Consider the following 22,908-nt stretch of genomic DNA (forward strand, 5'->3'; position numbering starts at 1 on the left):
GCATGTTGTTCACCACATAAAATTATCATCTGGGCAATGGCACAAATTGGAGCAAAAATCCAGCCCATGCTCTGCTTTCTAAGCCATGAACTTCAGCACTATTCCATATCTTGTTTGCACACAGGAAGCAATGCCCTTTCTTTCAAATTCATACGGCACTGCACAAGCTAGAGACAGCCATGCTTTAAATTATGACTTAATCTCTAACAGGTTAGGTCACAGGGCAAGAAAAACTGCCCCACCGATCTGATTCTCCACAAAAGGAGTAAAAGAAACAGTGTAGACTGTCTGGTCATGAATTGAGAACACTGAGTTTGGAGATTGTTTTTCTCTGGATTCTCAACATAGGATAGGGTGTTGCACTTCTAAAATTAAACTTTTTTTGTAATATAAAAGAACTACATAGTGGAGGCTCAGCATTCAACCTGATCCCAGAAAGTGAGCTACAGAATCAGAGAGGCATAAAGAACAGGAAGAAACCGTGAAGATCATAGAATTCCACTGCTGGAAGACACTTTAGAGATCATCTGGTCCAATAATCACCTCATTTTACAGATGAGGAAACCAAAAAGATCAAGATGAAGTGACTTGCCTGTGGTTAGTAAAACGAAGTCTAGTATCTGGCATTTTCTGGCTTTCAATATAATAACCAAATCACAACTGGCTGCACTCGCCATCAATTATAATCAACATTGATTGTGCACCCGCTGTGTAGGAGAGGTTGAGACATACGGACTCGGTCTCCAAAGGCCTTACAGTGAGGTTGCGAAAGCTGGAAGTAAGTATTTAAAATTACACAATAGGAGGTGGCCTATGAAGGAAGGTTTAGACTCAGGCTTCTTAGAGGGGTTGGTGATGTCAACATTAGGATCACTGGCATGCGGTGGAATGCCTTTGTGTGGGCCGACAGTTCTGGAGGGACGAGAGCTAGGTGACTGAGAAGTTCCCAGATGAGGATCTAAGGTCACAAAAGCAATGTCAGGAGAACCCAACTTCCTGGGGTCCTCTCCTGTAGCTTAAGCCCTCGGGCTCATGACCCAGAATAAAGACTCTCCTCATCTGGGCTCTGACTCCTAGAAAGGCGGGGGCCGAGCCAGGTGTGCAGGGAGAGGAGAGTGGAGGCGGAAGACAATTGAGGGATCTGAGGAGTTGCGGACGCGGTAAGCTGACCCACCACCAGAGGCCAGAGAAAAGACCCAAGCCGTTCGCACGAGGCCCGAGCAGATAAGAAGCTTCCGGGGCGGCGCGCGCGGCCGGCGGGGCGGGGCCGGGGCCAAGCACCGCCCACGTCGGGCTGCGTGACAATGGGGCGGGCGGTGGAACGCGGCTGCGGCTACCGCGGGCCTCGGGGGGGCGGAGCTACCGCCGCTGCCTCCGCAGCCCCGGTTGGGATTTGAAAGATTAAAAACTACCGGTGGAGAGGGCGACTGCGTTGAATGTGCGGCGGAAGCGCTGGGGGCCAGGGCTCGGCGCAGGGCCGGGCAGCCGGCGGCGTCTCCACACCATGAATTACCCGGGCCGCGGGTCCCCGCGGAGCCCTGAACATAACGGCCGGGGCGGCGGCGGCGCAGCCTGGGAGCTGGGCTCGGATGCGGAGCCGGCCTTCGGCGGCGGCGTCTGCTGCTTCGACCACCTGCCCAGCGGGGACCTGGGCGACGGCGAGGTGCCCCTGGCCCTGCTGCGCGGGGAGCCCGGGCTGCACTTGGCGCCGGGCGCGGAGGACCACAACCACCACCTGGCGCTGGACTCCTGCCTCAGTGACGAGAACTATGACTTCAGCTCCGCGGAGTCGGGCTCCTCGCTGCGTTACTACAGCGAGGGCGACAGTGTCGGCGGCGGCAGCTCCTCATCGCTGCACCCGCCGCCGCAGCCGCCGCTGGTCCCGTCGAGCGCGGGGGGCAGCGGGGCGGCGGGAGGAGGGCTTGGGGAGAGGAAGCGCACCCGGTCTGGCGGAACGGCCGCCAGGCACCGCTACGAGGTGGTGACGGAGCTGGGCCCCGAGGAGGTTCGCTGGTTCTATAAGGAGGACAAGAAGACTTGGAAGCCCTTCATCGGCTATGACTCGCTCCGCATTGAGCTCGCCTTCCGAACGCTGCTGCAGGCCACGGGTGGCCGGCCCCGGGCCGAGAACCCGGACGGCGACCGTGTGTGCGGCCGGGCCTCCAGCTCTGGGGAGGACGAGGACGAGGACCGCGTCTGCGGCTTCTGCCCGCGCGCTGCGGGGCACGAGCCCGAGATGGAGGAGCTGGTGAACATCGAGCGGGTGTGTGTGCGGGGCGGCCTCTACGAGGTGGATGTGACCCAAGGAGAGTGCTACCCGGTGTACTGGAACCGTGAGTAGCCGGCCTGGGGGAGGGAGCGGGACGGGCTGCTTCTAGGGCGGACGAGACCCCGGGTGGGTTTGGGACTTGACCGCTGCGGAGAGCGAGGCGCTTGAGGCCTGGCGTTTGGTGGGAGCAGGGTGGAGATTAGACCCGCAGAGCCGGCAGGTGAAGGGTAAACGAGCGGATGGCAAAATCCAAGCCCCCTGGGGTTCAGGAGATTTCTGCCACGGTAGCGCTTCCTGGGTGAGCTGGGTGCTGCTGCCATCCCCTGGAGGTGATCCAGGAACGGATGCGCAGCCCAAAGGTTTAATTTCGCGATCCTGCCTAAGCTTTGTCCACCTGGGGATCTGATTCGGTCTCATTTACCTTGAACTGCCTATGATTTAAAGAGCAGTCTGTCCTCTGAAGTGGGAATGTTTGAGATGATGTGCACGAGAATCAACAGTTCAGTTATGGACTCAGGAAAAAAAAAACATTAATTCCCGGCGGGAAAGGAAAGGAGATAGGTTGTTTCCACCGGGTGCGTTCGGGAGAAGTGGAAAGCACTGCGTGAAGCATTGCTGGCAAATGGGTCCGCTGACTCTCTGTGGAATATTCGTTTTTGTCTCTTACGTTCTTGTTTACATAGTCTCAGTTTGCTTTTTTTAATTTTATTATGTTGCTTCTTAACGTTGAAAAATTACTGAGGCCTATGCCTTGGGTTTCCTCATCTATAAAATAGAGATAATTGTATCTATCTTGTGGAGTTGTGGAGATTAAATGGAATGTACCTAACTGGCTTGAAACTGTGCTTGGCACAAGTGTGATTTATAAGTGTTAACAGTAGGTTCTTATTCAGTTAGACAGCAACACAATTTTTGTAATTTCGGTTAAAAGCAAATGTTACATGTGTCATATATAATAGATATTCTACTGTGACAGAAACTATTGGCGACCAGTAATTTGTAATATATAGTTTTAGTTTTTATGGACCTAGTGCTCTAACTCAGATATCTGTCTTCACTGGTGTCACTAGCCTTAGGTCTTCCATACATTTTACAGTATTCTGTCTTATACTAACATATATCGATGACTTAGCTTCCTTTCTATATGTCTAGCAATCTATGGGCAGAGCCCACCTTTATCTTCATACTCTCATTGGGCCTAGTGCAGTAGATATTTAATAGGTATTGAACTGCACGAGTGATTCTGATAATGTTAAAACATGTGAAGCATAAGTCACTAAGATAGCAATTATAGTGTGTGTCAAATCAAATAAAATAAGCATAGCAGAAAATTTAATTTCTTTTTTTTTTAAGATTTTATTTATTTGGCAGAGACAGAGATAGCGAGAGCAGGAACACAAGCAGGGGGAGTGGGAGAGGGAGAAGCAGGCTTCCTGCTGAGCAGGGAGCCTGACGCGGGGCTCGATCCTAGGGCCCTGGGATCATCACCTGAGCCGAAGGCAGACGCTTAACGACTGAGCCACCCAGGCGCCCAGAAAATTTAATTTCTTACTACACTTATGGATGACATTGAAGGCATTCGTTAACATTTTCACAAGACCAGATTCATATGGGATTTGGCACATCACTCCTTTTGATTACAAGCTCACTAAGGATAGAGTATGCTTGTATTCACTTATTCATTTATTCATTCATTCAGCTTTTTCATTTTTGCCAAGTATTTGTATGTGCACAATATAGTAGTTTCATGAAGGCATTAGGAAAGGTGGAAAAGACTATCCTTACCCTTCAGGATTTTCCCATTTAGTCTTCAAATGTCCTAGACATCACTCTAGATTTTTTTTTCCTTTGAATATAGAAAAACAAGGACTTGGTGGAGCAGGAAAGTTGGATAAAATGCAGGGCATCCTTGGAGAGGAGTCTGGAGACCAAAGGATGAATCCAGCCTTAAATCGACTAAAATATATTCACCTAGAATATTGTGTATTCTTTTGGTTTATGGTAAAATTGTGTTTTTGTTAAAGATTTTATTTGAGAGAGCATGAGAGAGAGATCTTGAGCAGGGTAGGGGGTAGGGTAGAGGGAGAAGCAGACTCCCTGCTGAGCAGGGGAGTCTGTATGAGGATCCCAAGACCCTGGGATCATGACCTGAGCCAAAGGCAGATGTTTAACCCACTGAGCCACTCAGGAGCCCTATGGTAAAATTGTTAATGCTTGCGTAGTGCTTTACTGTTTATAAAGTGATTTTTCACATTATTTCATAGTGATATCGAATTAACGCTAACATTCTATTCATGAAGAAATAGGCTCAGTAAAATTAATGAACTTGTCCAAGGTTATTCAGCTAGAAAGTGGTGAAGCATTTTTTTAAAGATTTTATTTATTTATTTGAGAGAGAGAATGAGAGAGAGAGAGAGAGAGCATGAGAGGGGGGAGGGTCAGAGGGAGAAGCAGACTCCCCACTGAGCAGGGAGTCCGATGTGGGACTCGATCCCGGGGCTCCAGGATCATGACCTGAGCCGAAGGCAGTCGCTTAACCAACTGAGCCACCCAGGTGCCCGTGGTGAAGCATTTTAGAGTCTACTGGGGGAACAAGTGTGGTGTCCAAAGAGCATCTGACACACCACCCAAGGGTGAGAGTATCAAGAAAGCGTTCCAGATAATGTAGGACTGAATCCTAAAGGATGAATTTAATCAAGCAAAAAAAAAGGGGGGGGGAGATGCAGGGAAAGGCGTTCCAGCCAGATGGGGTAATGTATACAAAGACACAGAAGCATGAAAATGCACGGCATTTTGAGGAAATTAAGGCTGCACCTGCAGGGGCCAAGACACACCGGATAGGCTTGGGATTTGACCACCACAGAGACAGAGGTGTTTGGTCAAGGACAGGAGGGGATTGTGAAGGGTACCTGCTATGAATGGTGCATTTGGAGGGTAGTTAGGAAAGGAAGAAGGGTAGATACGCAGTGCTAAGGACTTTGGACTATATCCTGTGAGTATTAAGAAACCAAACAATTGAAGGTCCTCTGTTACTTAGGTTATTAGTGACAACACAAAATTGAATTGCAGAGTTGCGGTATATCATTAGAATGGTAGTGTCCTAAATCAAGAGAGAAACCGTCTACAGAAGTTAACCTGAAAGGAAATATGGACTTAGTCTTCTCAAATCTTCTTTTCAAAAGCAGATAGCCAATTATAACTTATAAATTTTTGTTAACTCGCATAACAGCAACACCTATTTTCACTCCATTTTAGAATACTCTCAGGCCTTCATATGAACTACAATGAAAACAAAATGGTACTTGTTGTCCCTGATTGAGCACGTCTCACAAAATCCCATGTCAACTTGCTCTAATTGGTTCTTCAGGTCTGTCTGTATTATATAAGTTTTCATACCTTCTCATGGGGGTTCAATCCCAGTATGATCTCTTCAGCTTTTGCAGCTTTTGACTTCCTTCTTATTTTACTTTACTTTTTAAATTTCTCTGGAAGCTTTCTGAAAAATGAAATGAAAGTTAAAAAAAAAAAAAAAATTCAAAAAGTTCCTAGAGAGTGGTGGTATAGGATTCCAGTGGTGGTTTAGGCTTTTGTGACCTATTTGAACCCACTGCATCTGGGTGTCATGGACAATAAGTTAGCTATGCCTAGTCTAGAAGAAAGGTATAATTTATATTTGCTCTTCCTTTTGAACTTTTTTTTTTTTTTTGACAGAGAGAGGGAGAGCACAGGCAGGGGGAGTGGCAGGCGGAGAGGGGGAAGCAGGCACACTGAGGAGCAGTGAGCGACCTGAGCCCAAGGCAGTCACTTAACCAACTGAACCACCCAGGCGCCCCTTCCTTTTGAACTCTTACTAGCAGACAAAATTTGAACTAATTTGGGGTATATGAATCAGAAGGGGAATAGAATTTGTCTTCTATAGATAGGAAGCCCATTTTATTACATGTGAAAAAAGAATTATCATTTTATTGTCTGTTTAGATATTTTTCTTACTGCATGTAGACATTTTAGGTAAAAATTGGTTCTTGCTGAGTAATGACTCAGTGAATTCCCTTGCTCCCCCTCTTATTCCTAAGCTACTTGTAGCCATCTCATAGGCTTGTTTTGAGAATTGTTGTATATAACATGCCTAGTGGCACAAAATACTAGGCATTAACTATATCTATGTGGATCTCAGAAAACAATAATCCTTACTTGTAGAAACTCACGTGAAGGTTCATAAGGCTGACCAGTGCAAAACTGTCAAGTACAGGGTTTGTTGTTACTGGCCTGTACCTCACCATAGGTGAAAGAATGTTTGTAAAGAATATTAGCAGGAAAGCGGCCCTATTTAGTAACAGTAACAGTAATAGTAACAGTGGTAGAAAGGCATAGGGAACATAGAGATACTTGATGAATAGTCTCAGAACAGTTCTTTCGGCAGTGATGTGTGCATTGCACACTAGGGAGTATGTAATGTCCATTTATTGACTAAAGTTATTTGACCAAATATTTGTATGAATGTGTAGTTTCTTCCCCCTCCCCCCTTTCTCATATGCTTGCATTATTATCATTCTAAACCGTTTTCAGACACCTTAGAAATTAACCACTCTTCATGATATGTTGAAGAAAAACTAATATTCCCACCAAAATGAGGTAGAAAAATAAGGGCTTTTCCTGCAAGGACTCAAATCAAATGGTGTCTGTTAACTTGGCATACCTGTAACCATCTCTTCGGTCTTTTTCATTTAAGGGTTAATAACCTTTAATAATTAATAATCCTTTATGAGGCACCGGGCATCGTGGGAAAGTAATGGAGTCCAAGCTGGGAGAAGTCCCTCTTTCTTGATCAGTTTCTGCCTCCAGTAAAGCAGAACTATAGGGAATGGAGACCAGGGATTGACATGCCTGACTCTGAAAAAGTGTTAGAGTCTTTTCTATCTCTTTTTAACTGCATTGTCTCCCACTGGCCTGGACTGGAAAGCAGTCTTGGGCTGCATCGGAGCCCTGGCTGCTCGGGTTTGCAGAATCCTGGCAGAAGTCTTCTGAGAACCCTGTTCTAGATCAAGCCTGCTTTAGACTGCATTTTTCAGCAATCTACTGAAAGAGCACAAAGATGTCAATGACACTGAGTGATACGTATGGAGGGCAGGACTTGGCACAATCTCATCAAGGCATTCAGGACTTTTCTTCCCCTTTACATTGGACCATTACTTTAAAACTGATTTCATATCAGTTATTGATCCACCTTGTTTGTATGTGGCTCAAATGTCATAGTGCATGTTGTACAAGTGCTCTATATAAATGTTCAGACTAATTGGTATGTCTTTCTTTACTCCATCTGTCACCCCCTTTTTTTTTCTTCTTTTACTATTTTTTCATAAGAGAGAGCTTTTGTACTGTTCCTTCTTCCAAATCTTATTTCCTGAGTCTTTTTATCTCCACATCACCCTCTGAAGTTTCTGCTTTGTCAAGATCTGACGTCTGGAACCCTAGAGGTGATCCTTTTCCGATCCGGGGTGGGGAAGGAAAGCTGGATGTTCTGGTCATGGAATCCTCTGAGATTATAGACACTGAGTGAGGACAGTAGGGGGATGGAAAGGAGAGAAGGAAATGGGGAATATACTCACACGAAACCTAAAATGATTATTGGCGGAAGAGGTGAGGAGGTAGACAGTTCTAGAATCCCTGATTGTCGGGCAATCTAAGTCCTTTATATTTTCACGAGCGTGATAAAATTTAAACTGCACGTGTTATCAAGAAAAACTTCAACACCGATAAAGGGTATAGACACCAGTTTCTTCTTTTTTGCCACAATACACTTCTAAAAGCTCAGTTAAAAAGTAGAACAAGGGGGCGCCTGGGTGGCTCAGTTGGTTAAGCAACTGCCTTCGGCTCCCCCATCAGGCTCCCTGCTCGGCAGGGAGTCCGCTTCTCCCTCTGACCCTCCCCCCTCTCATGTGCTCTCTGTCTCTCTCTCTCTCTCTCTCTCTCTCATTCTCATTCTCTCTGTCTCAAATAAATAAATAAAGTCTTTAAAAAAAAAAGTAGAACAAGGAAAAACATCATTTTTTAGAGCCAGTAGATATAACTTAAAATTCTACTCTTTTGAGTCTGCTTTGGTAAAGGGAAATTATGCCCACAAAAAGATTTGAATCACTGACAAATGAGTTGGGTTAATGGGATGAAAAGCATGATAAAGATACTTTTTGATACCCCCGGAGTAGGGGACAGGTAAAATTTAAGATGGTGAGAAGAGTACGGGACAAGTAACATTCAAGATGGTAAAAACTGCTACCCATGGTTTACTGTCAGGATTGCCTGTGCCAGAGAACTAAAGCAAAACGGTGCAAGTGTTGATATGATCCTGTAAAAGTAATTCTGTTTTAGGTACTGCTTTCTAACTTTGCCAGATTGCCGTTACAAGAATAAGTTATATACTCATTAGTATTTGTTGTAATGTGTTATTACGTTAAGCTGTGTCTAGATAATCTTTATAATCATTGCTCTTGTATGTTTAAATAAAATCTGTTGGATGCCTTTTGGGGCCAGGCCAGCCTTTGGAAATTACATTGTTATTGGTACTTCTGTACCCCAAGACCTCAGGTAGCTAGAAATCTTAAGAGAAATGTAAATTCTGTCTGAATGGGTATCTTTTCCAAATTAGTTGAGAGTTAAGCTTTTATTTGGTAAAGGGTAATTTTAACTATGTGAATGGAAATCTCTCTAACGTTACTATTTCTCCTTTTGGACACTTCTCAGTGAACCGTCGTTGTGAAAATTGACGCAGGATAGTCCTTGAGACACATGATATGGGACAAAGAGCTGGATTAACTGTGCCAAAAGATAAATCTTCTAGATCATATGCCATAGAATGTGCTGCTCAGTAACTTGAGCTGATGCACAGGGCGCCTAATTAGAATTACTTCTGAGCCTTCCTGTAGATAGAGTTAAGCGTAGTTCCACCTTTACTTTACTATTTATTACAGATGATCAACTTTCAGTTAGCATTTTATTGGCTGAATTCATTTTTTCTTCTCATTCTATAGAACTGCTTCTAGGTGGGCCCAGGGTATCGCCTGTCCACCTGATTCACCCACCTAGACCTTCAGTAAAGCTTGCATTTTAACATCTGATATGTTTTAACATTAAGTACCCCCAGGTTTGTTTATGCTTTAGAAAACAAAGTCTTTGCTGTGAATCAAAAGACAGTCATTGGAGAGAGAGAGTCTACTTGAAAGAAATGGTTGAGGACCGCTCAAACTGAGGAGAGCACAGTATGACTGTTGAAGCACTTCTAACGGCACTCACTCTACCATGCTGGCTGTCCACTGCCAAAATGAAGCCTTTCCGTATGGTTAGCGCTAGATGAGGCCGGTATGCATGTCTGTAAGGTTCATGAACAGATGCTTGCCTTTGCTTGGCATTTTCATTGTATAGCTAACCAGTCTTACTCTTACTTAAGATTAGCCCCACTACCCATAGTTCTCCTCTTTTGTCTTTCACTAGAAATCACTTATATTTTAGAATATCTTTTTGGATATAGCTTATTTTTATTTTTAACCTATTTACTATTTAGCCTGTTATTTTGTGTAAGCCACATTATATAGAACACTTTTTTTGGTGGGCAAGAAAGGTGTTACTGTAGTTCACATATAACGAATGTTCCTAATCCTGGAATACTGGTCTGAATCGTTTGGAATTCTGATTGCCTGACAAGATTCTGTCTCTCATGGGCAGATCTATAACCCATCAAAGTATGTGGGAGATCACACATAAAGGGTAGACCTGGCTTACTTCATGTGTTTTCAGATCAACTCTTACCCCACCTCAGGTCATCGGTTTTTCTCTCTTCCACTCCCAGTTCAGTTCTTACTGGTTTTTCTAGAGAGGCAGCCCTGTGTCGTGTTTATGAATGTAAATGATCACTGGTGGCCACTGTGTGGGCGAGAATCCCAGCTCTGCCATATACTGTCTGTGCAACTTAAATTCTCTGTGCCTCGTTTCTTCTATAAAATGTGCTTAATAGCACCTACCTCTTAGGATTGAAGTAAATGTGTCCTAATACTCAGAGATCTCGAAACCTCTCACGATGTTCTAAATGTAAGTTCTAAATAACAGCTGTTAATTACTTCTCCATTCTCCTGCCTCTTCTGTCCTTCCAAATTTACAACAACCCACTTGACATTCTTGGCTTTCAACTCTCCCATTTCAGTTTGCAGTCTCTTCCTGACCTAGCCTTTTCTTTGGCAATCGACTCTCGATTAGGCACAGTCCTAGAACCTCTTGTGAACTGTTGCCTGCCCCTGTGAGAAACTGTCACTGATTTTTGCCCCAGAAAGAGCTGTACTATCTTGAGTTTTCCTGGTTTGTGCACCAGAGGTGTGTCCCATTCTCTTGGAGATCTACTGCCTGTGGGAAAGGAGGAATTCTTTCTCCGTGAACGTATTCTGAGTTCTTGAGCATCTACTTTTTTTGGTATGCAGATCCTGTCACCAGCTGTGGGAGGTCCTGACTTCATCCCCAAAGCTCATTTAGAACATCTCTACCAGCTACCAGGACTTTTGATACAATAGAGAATTCTCAGCTTTCGAAAGGCTGCTCAGTTTTCAGTTGAGGCAGAGCCAGCAGTGTTCTTGGTCCTTTGCCATGTTGGCAAGAAAGAAATGGCCCATAATTCCTTTTACAGTGGAGACCTCAACGTGAAAACTTGGAAGGGATCGATTCCTCTTAGTTGACCTGCGGTTGAACCAGTAGCGGTGGGAGTGGCAGCTAGGTTCTGGCACCTAGTGCAAAATCTAGCTTCAAATCAGAAGCTACCTTTTAGTCCAGGGATTTGAAGCAGCCATCCCTTACCAGCATCGGCAGGAAAAGCTGAGTGGGCTCAGAAAACAGATCTTTGTTGTCAAATTCCCTTAGTTTGAATCCTTGATTTATCATGGCCGTATGACTTTAGGCAAGTTATAATCTCTTGATGGTCCAGTTTCAACTTTGTAAAGTGGGGATAATAATTCCTGCTTCACAAGGTTATTGTAAAGATTCTGTTAAAATACACACAGAGTACTTAGCATGGTTCAATAAGTGTTAGCCATTATATTTAAGCCAGGCTGGTATATTGACTGTTCAACTAGAAGCCTAGCTTCTGGAAATTAAAAAGTGTGTGGTTGACCTGTTTTATTTGTGAGAAAGAAGACTGTGAATCTACGGCTCGACCAAAATTACTTCACCCCGTATTTGATGACCAAATACACACATAACATAGATACACACATAGTCCCTCATTCTTCCTTTCCGCTTCTCCGTCACCCTTTTCTGTATATACATCTATGTGTTCAACGTAAAGCTGCTTAATCTTACCCCCACCAATCCCTCCAGGAGTTCTGGGAATCACAATGAAGTATCACATTGCAGGCGCCTTAATTCCCCTTGTAGACTCTGGCACTGAGCAAAGTGAAGACCTTTCCGTATGGTGAGGACAGTGAAATACATTTGAGCCTTTGAATTGCCTCTATTGGGTTCTGTCGCCTAAGGAATGGCATCCTATCTTAGACCAGTAGTTTGCAGATTTCATTGAGCTGGGAAGATTGTTAAAACTGTCGATTTTTAGGTAATCCTTGGAGATTAGATGCAACAGAGCTGGGCCTGGGGCCTGAGAATCTTCCTCCTTAATAGGTAGCTCAAGTAATTCTGATAGGGGGGCAATATAGACCTCAACATTGATAACTGTGTTAATTAAGTAACCCCTCCAGTCTAAATGGCTCACAAATGCCTCATCCTAGATTGTCTTCATTTTCAATCAGAGATTACCAATTCAGCCAGTCCGAGGCTGTATTTCATGCAGTTTGAGAGGAAGCAGCCTTCCACCCACAAATTGGTTTATCTTTATTTCATCTTTGTTTTTCTTTTACCTGTTTCTGCTCTGCGCTTCCAATTTAAAATTTCTGTATTTATAGCGATTTTCTGTAAACTCATTCTGTCAGTTATTGAGGAGCGTGACACACCCAAGTATAATTGTGGATTTGTTTATTTTTCTGGTTCTGTTGGTTTTGGTTTCATGGATTTTGAAGCTCTATTATTAGGTGCATACACATTTAGGATTATTATATCCTTGCGATGAAATAAAGCCTTCGTCATTTTTAAAAGGCCCCCTTTATCTCTGGTTTATTTCTTATATTGATGTCTACTTTGATAGTAGTTTAGACACTCCCAACCTTCTTTTGATTTACTATTTGCATAATATGTGTTATTTTACTTTTAAACCCCTATGTGTCTTTCCTGTCTGAAACATTGCTCGGTAAATTCCATTCTGAGAAGCGCTGACTTTTATTTGGTGTTTTAGGCCATTTATATATTTAATATGATTAATGCTAAATTTGAGTTTCAGTTGACCATCTTGCTAGTTGTTTTGTGTTTGTCTCATTCTTTTTTTTTTTTTAAGATTTATTTGTTTATTTGAGAGAGAGAGGGGTGGGGGGAGGGGCAGAGGGAGAGAAACTTCAAGCAGGCCCCCCCTCCCTGCCCCCGCACTTAGCTGGGAGCCCGATTTGGGTCTCAATCCCAGGAGTCATGAGATCATGACCTGAGCCAAAACCAAGAGCCAGACACCTAACCGACTTGGCCGCCCAGGCGCCCTGGTCCTATTTATTCTCTGTGGCTTTTTTCCTTCTCTTGCCTTCCTTTGGATTGAGTTTTTGTTACGATTCTCTTTTATTTCCAGTACTAGCTTTTAGAGATACCTTTTTCATATTTATCCTGGTTGGTGTTCTCTGAGCTTTCTGGATTACAGTTACACATGATTTAGATGGTTCGTTATCGTCTCCCAGCTCTTGGATGTTCTATTCTGTTTTTTAATTCTTCCACCACTTTTGTGTGTATGTGCTTCAGTTTGGGTAATTTCTGTTGACTTCTAAGTTCGCCGATTCTTTCCTCAGCTGTGTTGAGTCCGCTGATGAATCCATTAAAAGTCTTCTTTATCTCTCTTCCTGTGTTTTTAATTTCTAGCATTTTTTGTTCGTTCTTGTAGTTTCCAGCTCTGTGCTGAAATTAGCCTTCTGATTATACATGTTGCCCACCTTTTCTACTCCAGCCTTTAGCGTATTAATCATAGTTATTTTAAATTCTCCAATAATTCCAACGTCTGGGACATCTCGGATCTAATTCTGTTGTTTTGTCTATTCCTGGTATATTTTCTTTCTTTTTCATATGTCTCAACTTTTTATTGAAAGCTGGATGTCTTCTGCAGGACAGTAGAGAATTAGTCTAGAAATAGACACACCTTATCTTTTGCTCAGCCTTTAGTATGGGAGGTTGATCAGTCAGCCTATCTGGGAGTTGAGCTGGGTTTGGATTTTGTCACTATAGTTGTTATCATCAGTGCCCCACAGGCTTCAAAGTCGCCTGGCATTACTTTGTATTTAGGGTGGGGACTGGTTTGCCAGAGGGTTTTTCTCTATGCTGTTACCCTCCCTCAGCAGTTGATTAAATGCTTGCTCTATTGGTGATGGTGGTCAGAGAGTGGAGAGAGTACATTCTCTGTTGTTGTGATTCAGCCTCATTCTTAGGTACAGTGTCTCTGAGTCTTGAGAGTGGGTCCTTTTCAGTGAGTCTGCCTCTACCCCAGCTATAGGATACCTCATTGTCTAGGGGCGCCTGGGTGGCTCAGTCGGTTAAGCGTCTGCCTTTGGCTCAGGTCACGATTCTGGGGTCCTGGGATCGAGCCCCGTGTTGGGCTCCCTGCTCAGCGGGGAGCCTGCTTCCCCCTCTCCTCCCTGCTCGTGTTTTCTCTCGCTATCTCTGTCTCTCTCTCAAATAAGGAAATAAAATCTTACCAAAAAAAAAAAAAAGGAACCCTCATTGTGTAGACCCAAGACAGTGTCTTGCCCCTACACCAAGGGTAGGTTTTCTTTTTCTAGTGCCTTTTCCCAGCTGCTGTGAGTCTTCATCTATGCCCTAAAAGCAACAGTGTTTTTTGCCCTTCTAATAATAGCTTAAGGCTTTTGTTCCATGGGCGAAGTAGGAAGGATCCAGGCAAGGCGTCACACTTTTCTCATAGCTGCTGCTGTTCCCTCCCCCCAGGCCTGCACCATGCACCTTTTTCAGGTTTCTCATCCTCATGCCAATCTTTCTTAGAACTCCTGGTAAAATCTTTGAAGAAAAATGTACGAGGGGGTGCAGTTACTCTGTGTCTGAAGCCCCAGGGATTCTATACTCTCACTAGCCTACCTTACCTTTTTTAACAATTTGTTTAAAAATTTAACTGAAATCTTTTTAGTCACTTTTATGACATCTGGTATCTCCCCCCCCCCCCCCCCCAGTAAGCAAGTGCTCCTATCTAGTTCCTCCCTGTCTTAGATATCGTAGCAGTTAGTTGCTGTGTGACTTCAGGTCTCTGAAGGATTTGAGGAAAATTACAATTTTGGAAATTAAATTGTCTTTTGTTTGTTTTAAGGGTAAGGAAAATAAATGCTCTTTTAGCTTTTTACATTCTAAGCAAAGGCTGAAATTCAGTTATACTTCATTGTTTTTATTTTTGTAGTGGTTCCTCTAGGATTTTCAGTGTGCAGCTTTCACAGCCAAACTCTAGAAATTACGTTGTCACTTCATGTAGACTGAAAGAACCTTATCAGTGTATGTTCATTTAGCCCTCATTACGTTTTGCTACTGGTATACATTTTGCTTGTACATATGTTATAAACCCCCAAATATTTTTGCTTTAAGAGTTCAATTTTTAAGAAATATTTTTCAATGAGAGACAAAAGGGGCACCTGGGTGGCTCTGTCGTTGAGTGTCTGCCTTTGGCTCAGGTCATGATCCCAGGATCTTGGGATCAAGCCCTGCATCGGGATCCCTGCTCGGGGCGGGGCGGGGGGGGGGGTGGGAAGCCTGCTTCTCCCTCTCCCACTCCCCCTGCTTGTGTTCTCTCTCTTGGTGTGTCTCTCTCTGTCAAATACATAAATAAAATCTTTTAAAATAAATAAATAAGAAACAAAAGTCTTTTATTACCACATATTTATCATTTCTGTTCTTCATTCCTCTATGGAAATTCTGCTTGAAGACCTTCCTTTACTGTTTCTCATAGTGTAGATCTGCTGATGATAAATTCTCTTGGGCTTTTGTCTTTAAAAGTAGTTCTCCCTCATTTTTATTTTTTTTATTTTTTATTTATTTTTAAAGATTTTACTTATTTATTTGAGAGAGAATGAGAGACAGAGAACGTGAGAGGGAAGAGGGTGAGAGGGAGAAGCAGACCCCCCGCTGAGCTGGGAGCCCAAGGATCGTGACCTGAGCCAAAGGCAGTCCCTTAACCAACTGAGCCACCCAGGCGCCCTCTCCCTCATTTTTTAAAAGATATTTTTGCTGGGTATAGCAAAATCCTAGCTTGACATTCTTTTCCCTTCAGAACTTACACATGTCACTCCATTGTCTTTTCATTTGTGTAACTTCTGATGGGAAACTGCTGTTACTTGTTCTTCTAGATGTCATGTTTTTTTTCTGGCAGCTTTTCCACCCCCAGTTTGATTATGATCTTGGTATGATCTTGGTGTGGCTTTCTTCATATTTCTTCTGCATAGGACTTGTTGAGATTCTAGGAACTGTGGGCTTATGGTTTTCATCAAATTTGGAAAATATTTGGCTATTAGTTCTCTGAATTTTTTTTTCTGTTTACCCTACCCCTTTTCTGGGAATCCTGCTACTTGGATGTTAGCCTGCTTGATATTGTCCTGCAGCTTTGCATTTTCTTTTCACCATTTTTTTTACTCTCTATTTCATTATGGATGGTTTCTATCGTTATGTTTTTGAATATGTATTTTGCTTTGATATAAAATTCAAGTTCACTGATCTTTTCATCTGCAGTGTCTAACTCAGCAGGTCACATTTCCTTTTTATGTTTTATTACTTTATTACTTTCATTCTACAGATATTCATGTAGTGTCTATTAAGTTACAGAAGAGAGGGATCATCTCTACCTCAGGTTTACAAAAAGCTTTCCAGAGAAATACTTGACTTGGATCTTGAAGGGTGTTATTGGCAGAGGGAATGGCATGGGCTAGAGGCCTGGAATCTTTTTCTTTTTTTTTTTTTAAGATTGATTGATTTATTTTAGAGAGCGTACGTGTTTTTGGACTCGAGAGAAGGGGGTGGGGCAGAGAGGGAGGGAGGAGAGAAAGAATCTTCAAACAGACTCCCTAATGAGGTGGGGACACGGGGCTCAGGCAGGGCTCCATCCCAGGACTCTGAGATCATGACCTGAGCTAAAATCAAGAGCCGACTGAGCCACCCAGGAGCCCCGAGTCCTAGAGTCTTGAAGGACAACTCTTGTGTTCAGAGGACTCAAGAGTTTCTCTTTTGTAGGAGCGCTGGGAATAAGGTAGAAAAGGGTAGAAGAAAGAAACTGGATATAGATAGGCAAGGACTAGATCAGGCCTTTTCATGCTGGAAATTTAAAATTATCCTGTGAGAATGAAACACTGGAAGGTATAAAATGCGGAAATTGCTTGACCAGAATTGCATTTTAAATTATGAGTTTGGCAGCAGTATGGAAGATAAATGGAAATCTGGAAATATGATGTCGTACTCAGGGAGACTAGTAAAGCAGTGTTACGAGGGAAAAACAGGGTCTAGGGCAACACTCTTTGAATGGTTATTGGCAGGTTGGAGGAAGATGTTAAGGAAGTAGAAGGTACACTATCAATGCAATATGAGGAAGAGGGAGGGTAGTCCAGCTTCTCCCTAATGTTTGTAACTTCGGCGGATTATGGAGGAAGAACAGGCTCCCCCCGCCCACCCCAAGTTCACCTTGGGGTCGCAGAAGGAAGCTAAAGAGTAGTTTATTTTGAGTGCATTTAAGGTGCCTATAGCACACTCAGAAGGAAGCATCCCTGGGCAACTGGATATATAGGTCTAGAGTTCAGAAGAAAACGGTGTTGCAATTAAAGATGTAAAGATCCTCATAATTTAAGCCAAGGTCTCTAAAATGGGTATGCCGACAGTCCATTGGGGATATTATAATGAACATGTTTGACTTTATATTTACTTTCTTTTCATCGCTTCAGATTTTCTATTTTTGAATGTTTTCTAATGTATGTAATACATGTAGAACAGTAATACCTATGCATAATTTAGAAATAAGTATGTATGAAAACGTGCTCCAAATATTTCCGGCAATTACTAATTTAAGCTGGTTGCAAACGAGTGGTCACTTCCGAGCATTTTGCTTTACAATAATAACCTGGAGAACTTTTATTTATTTATTTTTTAAAGATTTTATTTATTTATTTGACAGAGAGAGACACAGCGAGAGAGGGAACACAAGCAGGGGGAGTGGGAGAGGGAGAAGCAGGCTTCCCTCTGAGCAGGGAGCCCGATGCGGGGCTCGATCCCAGGAGCCTGGGATCATGACCTGAGCGGAAGGCAGATGCTTAACCGACTGAGCCACCCAGGTGCCCCTAACCTGGAGAAGTTTTAGAAAATACATATTTCTGGACCCTATCTCTAGAAGACTATGATTTTAAGTGTGTAGCAAGGAATGTGAAAAATCCATTTTTCAGTTTAATTCCTCAAGGGAGTCTGATAATGGGACAAGTTTGAGAGAACCAAGGATAAAATTGTAGGAAACCTGTATAATATAGAACAAGATGAGAAGATAAGTTTGAAAGACGCTTCGCTGAATGTAAAAGTTCCAACTTTGTTAATTTCTGTTATTTTGATTTTAATAATCTGATGGAGTGGCTATAGTCAATATTGAATTGATTATCTCCATGAAGCTAAAATTAAGATTACAAATTCCAAAAGTCTGTTTTTTGTTATATGCTTTATTTTTGGTACAGGTGTTCCTCCCATATCCACGCAGGTTATATCAAATATTTTTTAACTAGTCAAGGAACTAGAGAACTTTTTCCTAAGCATGTGAAATTCTGCATTGCCTGGAACCACTTGAATATTAAACTTGGAGAGTTAAGAACAAAAGGGCCAAGGATGAAAAGCTTTTGCTAACAACATCGAAAATATGCCTTCTGTGAATTACAATGTGAGAGAAGGATGAAAATGGAATGAGAAAGCCTGAGAGGATCATGTAATAAAAATTTTTGAGGACTGTTAGGGGCTGCATTTTGTCCTCCCCACAGACTCATATGGCACAGGCCTTCCACCACTAGCTCAGGATGTGACCGTGTGTGGCGATAGGGCCTTGGAAGAGATGATTAAGTTAAAACGAGGCCATTAGAGAAGGCACGGATCCAGTGTGACTGGTGTCATAAGAACCATAAGGATATTTGGACACAAAACGAGACGTGAGGGATGCTTGGGCTCCAGGAAAAGACCATGTGAGGCTGTAGTGAGAAGGTGGCCATCTACAAGCCAAGGAGAGGCCTCAGAGGGAAGCCAAACCTGCCAACAGTCGGTTTAGACTTCTAGCCTCCAGAACTGCGAGAAAAATAAGTTTAATCTTAGACTTCTAGCCTCCAGAGCTGTGAGAAAAATGTTTCTCTCGTTCAAAGCACCCAGAATGTGGTATTTTGTTATGGCAGCCCTAGCAAACTACTACAAGGACAGTAAATGGCTTATTAAACTTGACACTTACACTAATGAAGAAGTAAGAAATAAGCACAGGTTCTAAAACCCATATGGCCTTGTTCCCTGAATCAAAAGAAGCAAACAGTATTTAGGGTATAATTATATTGTGCAGAGTTTCTCACCTCTAAGAAATCAGTTTCGACTTTGGTGAGTGGTACACATTATTCACAGAAACTGTGGCCTAAACATAATTTAGTATTCCTAGTTTAATTTTATTTATTTATTTATTTTTATTTGACAGACAGAGACACAGCGAGAGAGGGAACAGAAGCAGGGTGAGTGGGAGAGGGAGAAGCAGGCTTCCTGCGGAGCAGAGAGCCTGAAGCGGGACTCAATCCCAGGACCCTGGGATCATGACCTGAGCTGAAGGCAGACGCTTAACGACTGAGCCACCCAGGCGCCCCGAATTCCAGGTGTACTTGTTACTTCAAAACGTGAGCCCAGGTATATTTTGAGGTATAGGTATTTCCTTCATAAGATAGAATTTTGTCTTTTGGCTAACTATGGACCCAGTTTTGGAAATTTGACATTGTGGCCAAGCTGAATGATGATTACGTTAATGAGTGTGTCATTATTTTTGTCCTACATTTTTCCTCCAGATTATAGTTTCTTGTGCAGTGAATAAACAAGTATTCAGGTATTCAAGCGGAAGGTAATATTTTGATATCTAGATCCTAATTTACCACTTTTCATTCCATTTACCAATAAAACTTTCTTTTCAGGGGTGCCTGGGTGGGTGAGTGGGTTAAGCGTCTGCCTTCGGCTCAGGTCATTTTCTCAGGGTCCTGGGATCGAGCCCCACGTAGGGCTCCCTGCTCAGCGGGGAGCCTTCTTCTCCCTCTCCCACTCCCCCTGCTTGTGTTCCCTCTCTCGCTGTGTCTGTCTCTCAAATAAATAAATCTTTAAAAAAAAAACCAAACCAAACCAAACTTGCTTTTCATTAATAATGTTATTTTATCACCCACCTTCTAAGAACTGGCAGTTTATAGGTAATTATTGATTTTATTATGAAATGTCTCAAGTATATACAAAGAGCTAGATAACAGAACCAACAGAGTACTCGCCATCACTTAGCTTGACAAATTAAACACGACCCCTCCCAGGCCCGTTTCTTCAATCCAGAAGTAACCATCCTCCTTACTTTGTTATTCATTCCCATACATATTTTAGATTATTATTTCCATAGGCCTTTTTTTTTTTTCTTTTTTGGCTTGCCTTGACTTCATAGAAATGCCATTTCTGTGTGTTTTTTTCTGCAGTTTGCCTTCTGGTTCAGGTTAGGCATTTGAGATTTATCCATGCTGACCCATGTAACTCCCAGCTCTTTGTTTTTACCTTGTGTAGTAGTAGTACGTTGTATGACTATACCACAGTTTGTTTTCCTCTTTGGACACTTAAGTTGTTTGTAATTTTTTGCTATTATAGGCATTGCTGTAATAAACATTTTTATCTGCATCTCTATGCAGATGTGCCAGAATTTCTGTAGAGTATCTACCTAGGAAGGGCAGTGTTTCAGTTGCCATCTCGTTCTCTGTTTACTGGTAAAATCTGAGTGTATTTCATGCTGTATATTTATTGACTATTTGGGGATTTTTTTTTTCCTGGTAAAAGCTTGCTATATCAGTTAGAGTCCAGTCAGGAGACAGAAACCAAACAGTAATTTCACCAGAGAAAGTGTAACAGGATGGATTATTAGAGGAATGAAGTAAGAGGGCCAAGAGAACCCTATGGAGAATACAGACTTAGCAGATGCACATAGCAGCCACCACCCTTATGACTGAGCTAGAGCACCCGAAGAAGAAGCCATTTCCTCTGAGGCCTGAGATTCTGCCCTTACTGGAGAGTGGCAGTGGTCACTGAGGTGCCATCCCAGTGGGACTGCTGGCAGTCTGCCCTCGGGACAGCTGGGCGAGGCCTTCCACAGGGAGGTGCCTAGCCTCAGAACTCACTGCAAGCTGCTGTTGGGGGTTTGGGGCACGTAGCCGGTGATGTTCCAGTCTGAAGCTCCCTGGGGATGGGGGTCCTGCCCATGGGAAGGTGCTACTGCTGTCAGCACACGGGTGCTGCTGAAAAGTAAAATGCGCGCTCTGCAGGAACCCGATGCAGTGAGCCCACTGGAACTAGGGAGAGAAACCCCTTCCTCTTCCATCACAAAGGATGATTTGGAAGAAATAGCTCATCAGTATGTTAGGCACGGAATGGTTTCCATAGGCCTTTGTGGGACTGATCCTAGAACCTTATCTACCATTTACAGCATTAATTCTGTGAGAAGTATATTCAGAGTTCCCAAATCGTAAGTTTACAATAAACCTTAAGAACGCGTGGCAAAGTAGTTTTCTTAATCTTCCACTCTTTCTCTTCCATCCTCCTTCTTTCTCTCCTCCTTCCCTTGTGTCTTTTATTTTCCTTACATCTGATCCTTGCTGATTTCTTCTTTCCCTGAATACCAATGCTCCACTATTCTTATTTTCCCTTATTCTGTGACTTTCTTCCTCTTTAAGTCCTGTGTGGTCAGATTGGCTGTGTAAGTTTTTAGAGCAGTGAATTATAGGCATGCCTTGAACCCTAAGTGCATAAAGCTGCAGGGGCTTAGCTAAGCTGGAGGAAAAGGGTCGAGACTTCCTCGCTCTACATATCCTGTATTGCAGGGTGTAAGACGGGTTGAAATAGTTCTTGAAAACAGTCCTTTAGAAATGTTATAGTGGTTCCCTCTGCCTCCTGGTGTAAGTGTGGCTTTTTACATATACCTATCATTATTGCCAAGTTTCCCCCATCCACCCATAAGAGATCCATTCAGGCTTTTGCTTAAATGAAGAAAGTGTTCATAGTGGAAAACGGACCTTGCAATTGTTTTCTAGTCAACAAGAACCTACATTTTTCTTTCTTTTTAATTTTTATTAAGGTGTAATTGACATATGACATTCTATTACTTTCAGGTATATAACACAGTGATTTAATATTTGTATATATTATAAAGGGGTCACCACAATAAGTCTAATTAACATCCATTACCATACATAGTTAGAAAAAAATTATTTTTTCTTGTGATGAGGACTTTTAAGATCTACTCTCTTAGTAACTTTCAAATACAGGTGGGTTCAGTTCCAGACCACCACAATAAAGCAAATATCACACTAAAGAAAGTCAAATGAATTTTCGGTTTCCCAGTGCATATAAAAGTCGTCTTTATACCATACTCTAGTGTATCAAGTGTGCAATAGCACTCTGTCTAAAAAACAACAACGTACAGACCTTAATTTTAAAATATTTTATTGCTGAAAAATGCTCACCATCACCTGAGCTTTAGTGAATCGTCATCTTTTTGCTAGTGGGGGTGGTGGTGGTCTTGCCTGAATACTGATGGCTGCTGACTGCTCAGGGTGGTGGTTGCTCAAGCTTGGGCTGTCTATGGCAGTTTCTTAAACAACAATGAAGTTTGCCGTATCTGCTTTACTATTCCTTTCACAAACAATTTCTCGGCAGCATGCACCGCTAGCTGATAGCATTTTAACCACAGTAGAACCTCTTTCACGATTGGAGCCCATCCACTCAAACCCTGTCGCTGCTTTATTAAGTAAGCTTATGTCCTATTCTAAATCCTCTGTTGTCATTTCCACGATCTTCACAGCTTCTTCACCGGTAGATTCCATCTCACGAAACCACTTTCTTTGCTCCCCATTGTTCAGGGTTTGTCCCGAGATTGCAGTTCAGTCCCATCTTCAGGTTCCATTTCTAATTCTAGTTCCCTCACTGTTTCCACCACATCTGCCGTTACTTCCTCCACTGAATTCTCGAACCCCTCAAAGTCATCCATGAGGGTTGGAATGCGTGACTTCCAAACTCCTGTTCATGTTGATATTTTGGCTTTTTCCCACAAATCATGATGTTTCTAATGGCACCTAGAATGGTGACTTCTTTCAAGAAGATTTCTATTGCCTTTGCCTGGATCCATCGGAAGAATTACTAACCGTGGCAGCTGTAGCCCTATGCAATGACCTTCTTAAATAATAAGATTTGGAAATTGGGGGTGCCTGGGTGGCTCAGGCGGTTAAGCGTCTGCCTTCGGCTCAGGTCATGATCCCAGGGTCCTG

At 43.0% G+C, this 22,908-nt stretch overlaps 1 protein-coding gene across 5 annotated transcripts in view; it reads left to right on the plus strand.

Annotated features, from left to right (window-relative positions):
• Positions 1–1,314: 1,314 nt before the first annotated feature.
• DDHD1 (DDHD domain containing 1) overlaps positions 1,315–22,908 on the plus strand; it is a 95,212-nt gene continuing 73,618 nt past the window's right edge. For 2 of the 5 annotated variants that reach the window (XM_027570092.2, XM_027570091.2), the window contains exon 1: positions 1,316–2,333. In XM_027570092.2, coding sequence (XP_027425893.1) covers positions 1,505–2,333 — 829 coding nt within the window. In that variant the 5' untranslated portion in view covers positions 1,316–1,504. Of the gene's footprint in view, positions 2,334–22,908 lie in introns of all 5 variants that reach the window. The other 3 variants (XM_027570090.2, XM_027570093.2, XM_027570094.2) reach the window with 3 other exon arrangements.

The sequence above is a fragment of the Zalophus californianus genome, chromosome 6 (assembly GCF_009762305.2).
Source record: "Zalophus californianus isolate mZalCal1 chromosome 6, mZalCal1.pri.v2, whole genome shotgun sequence".
Taxonomy (NCBI): domain Eukaryota; kingdom Metazoa; phylum Chordata; class Mammalia; order Carnivora; family Otariidae; genus Zalophus; species Zalophus californianus.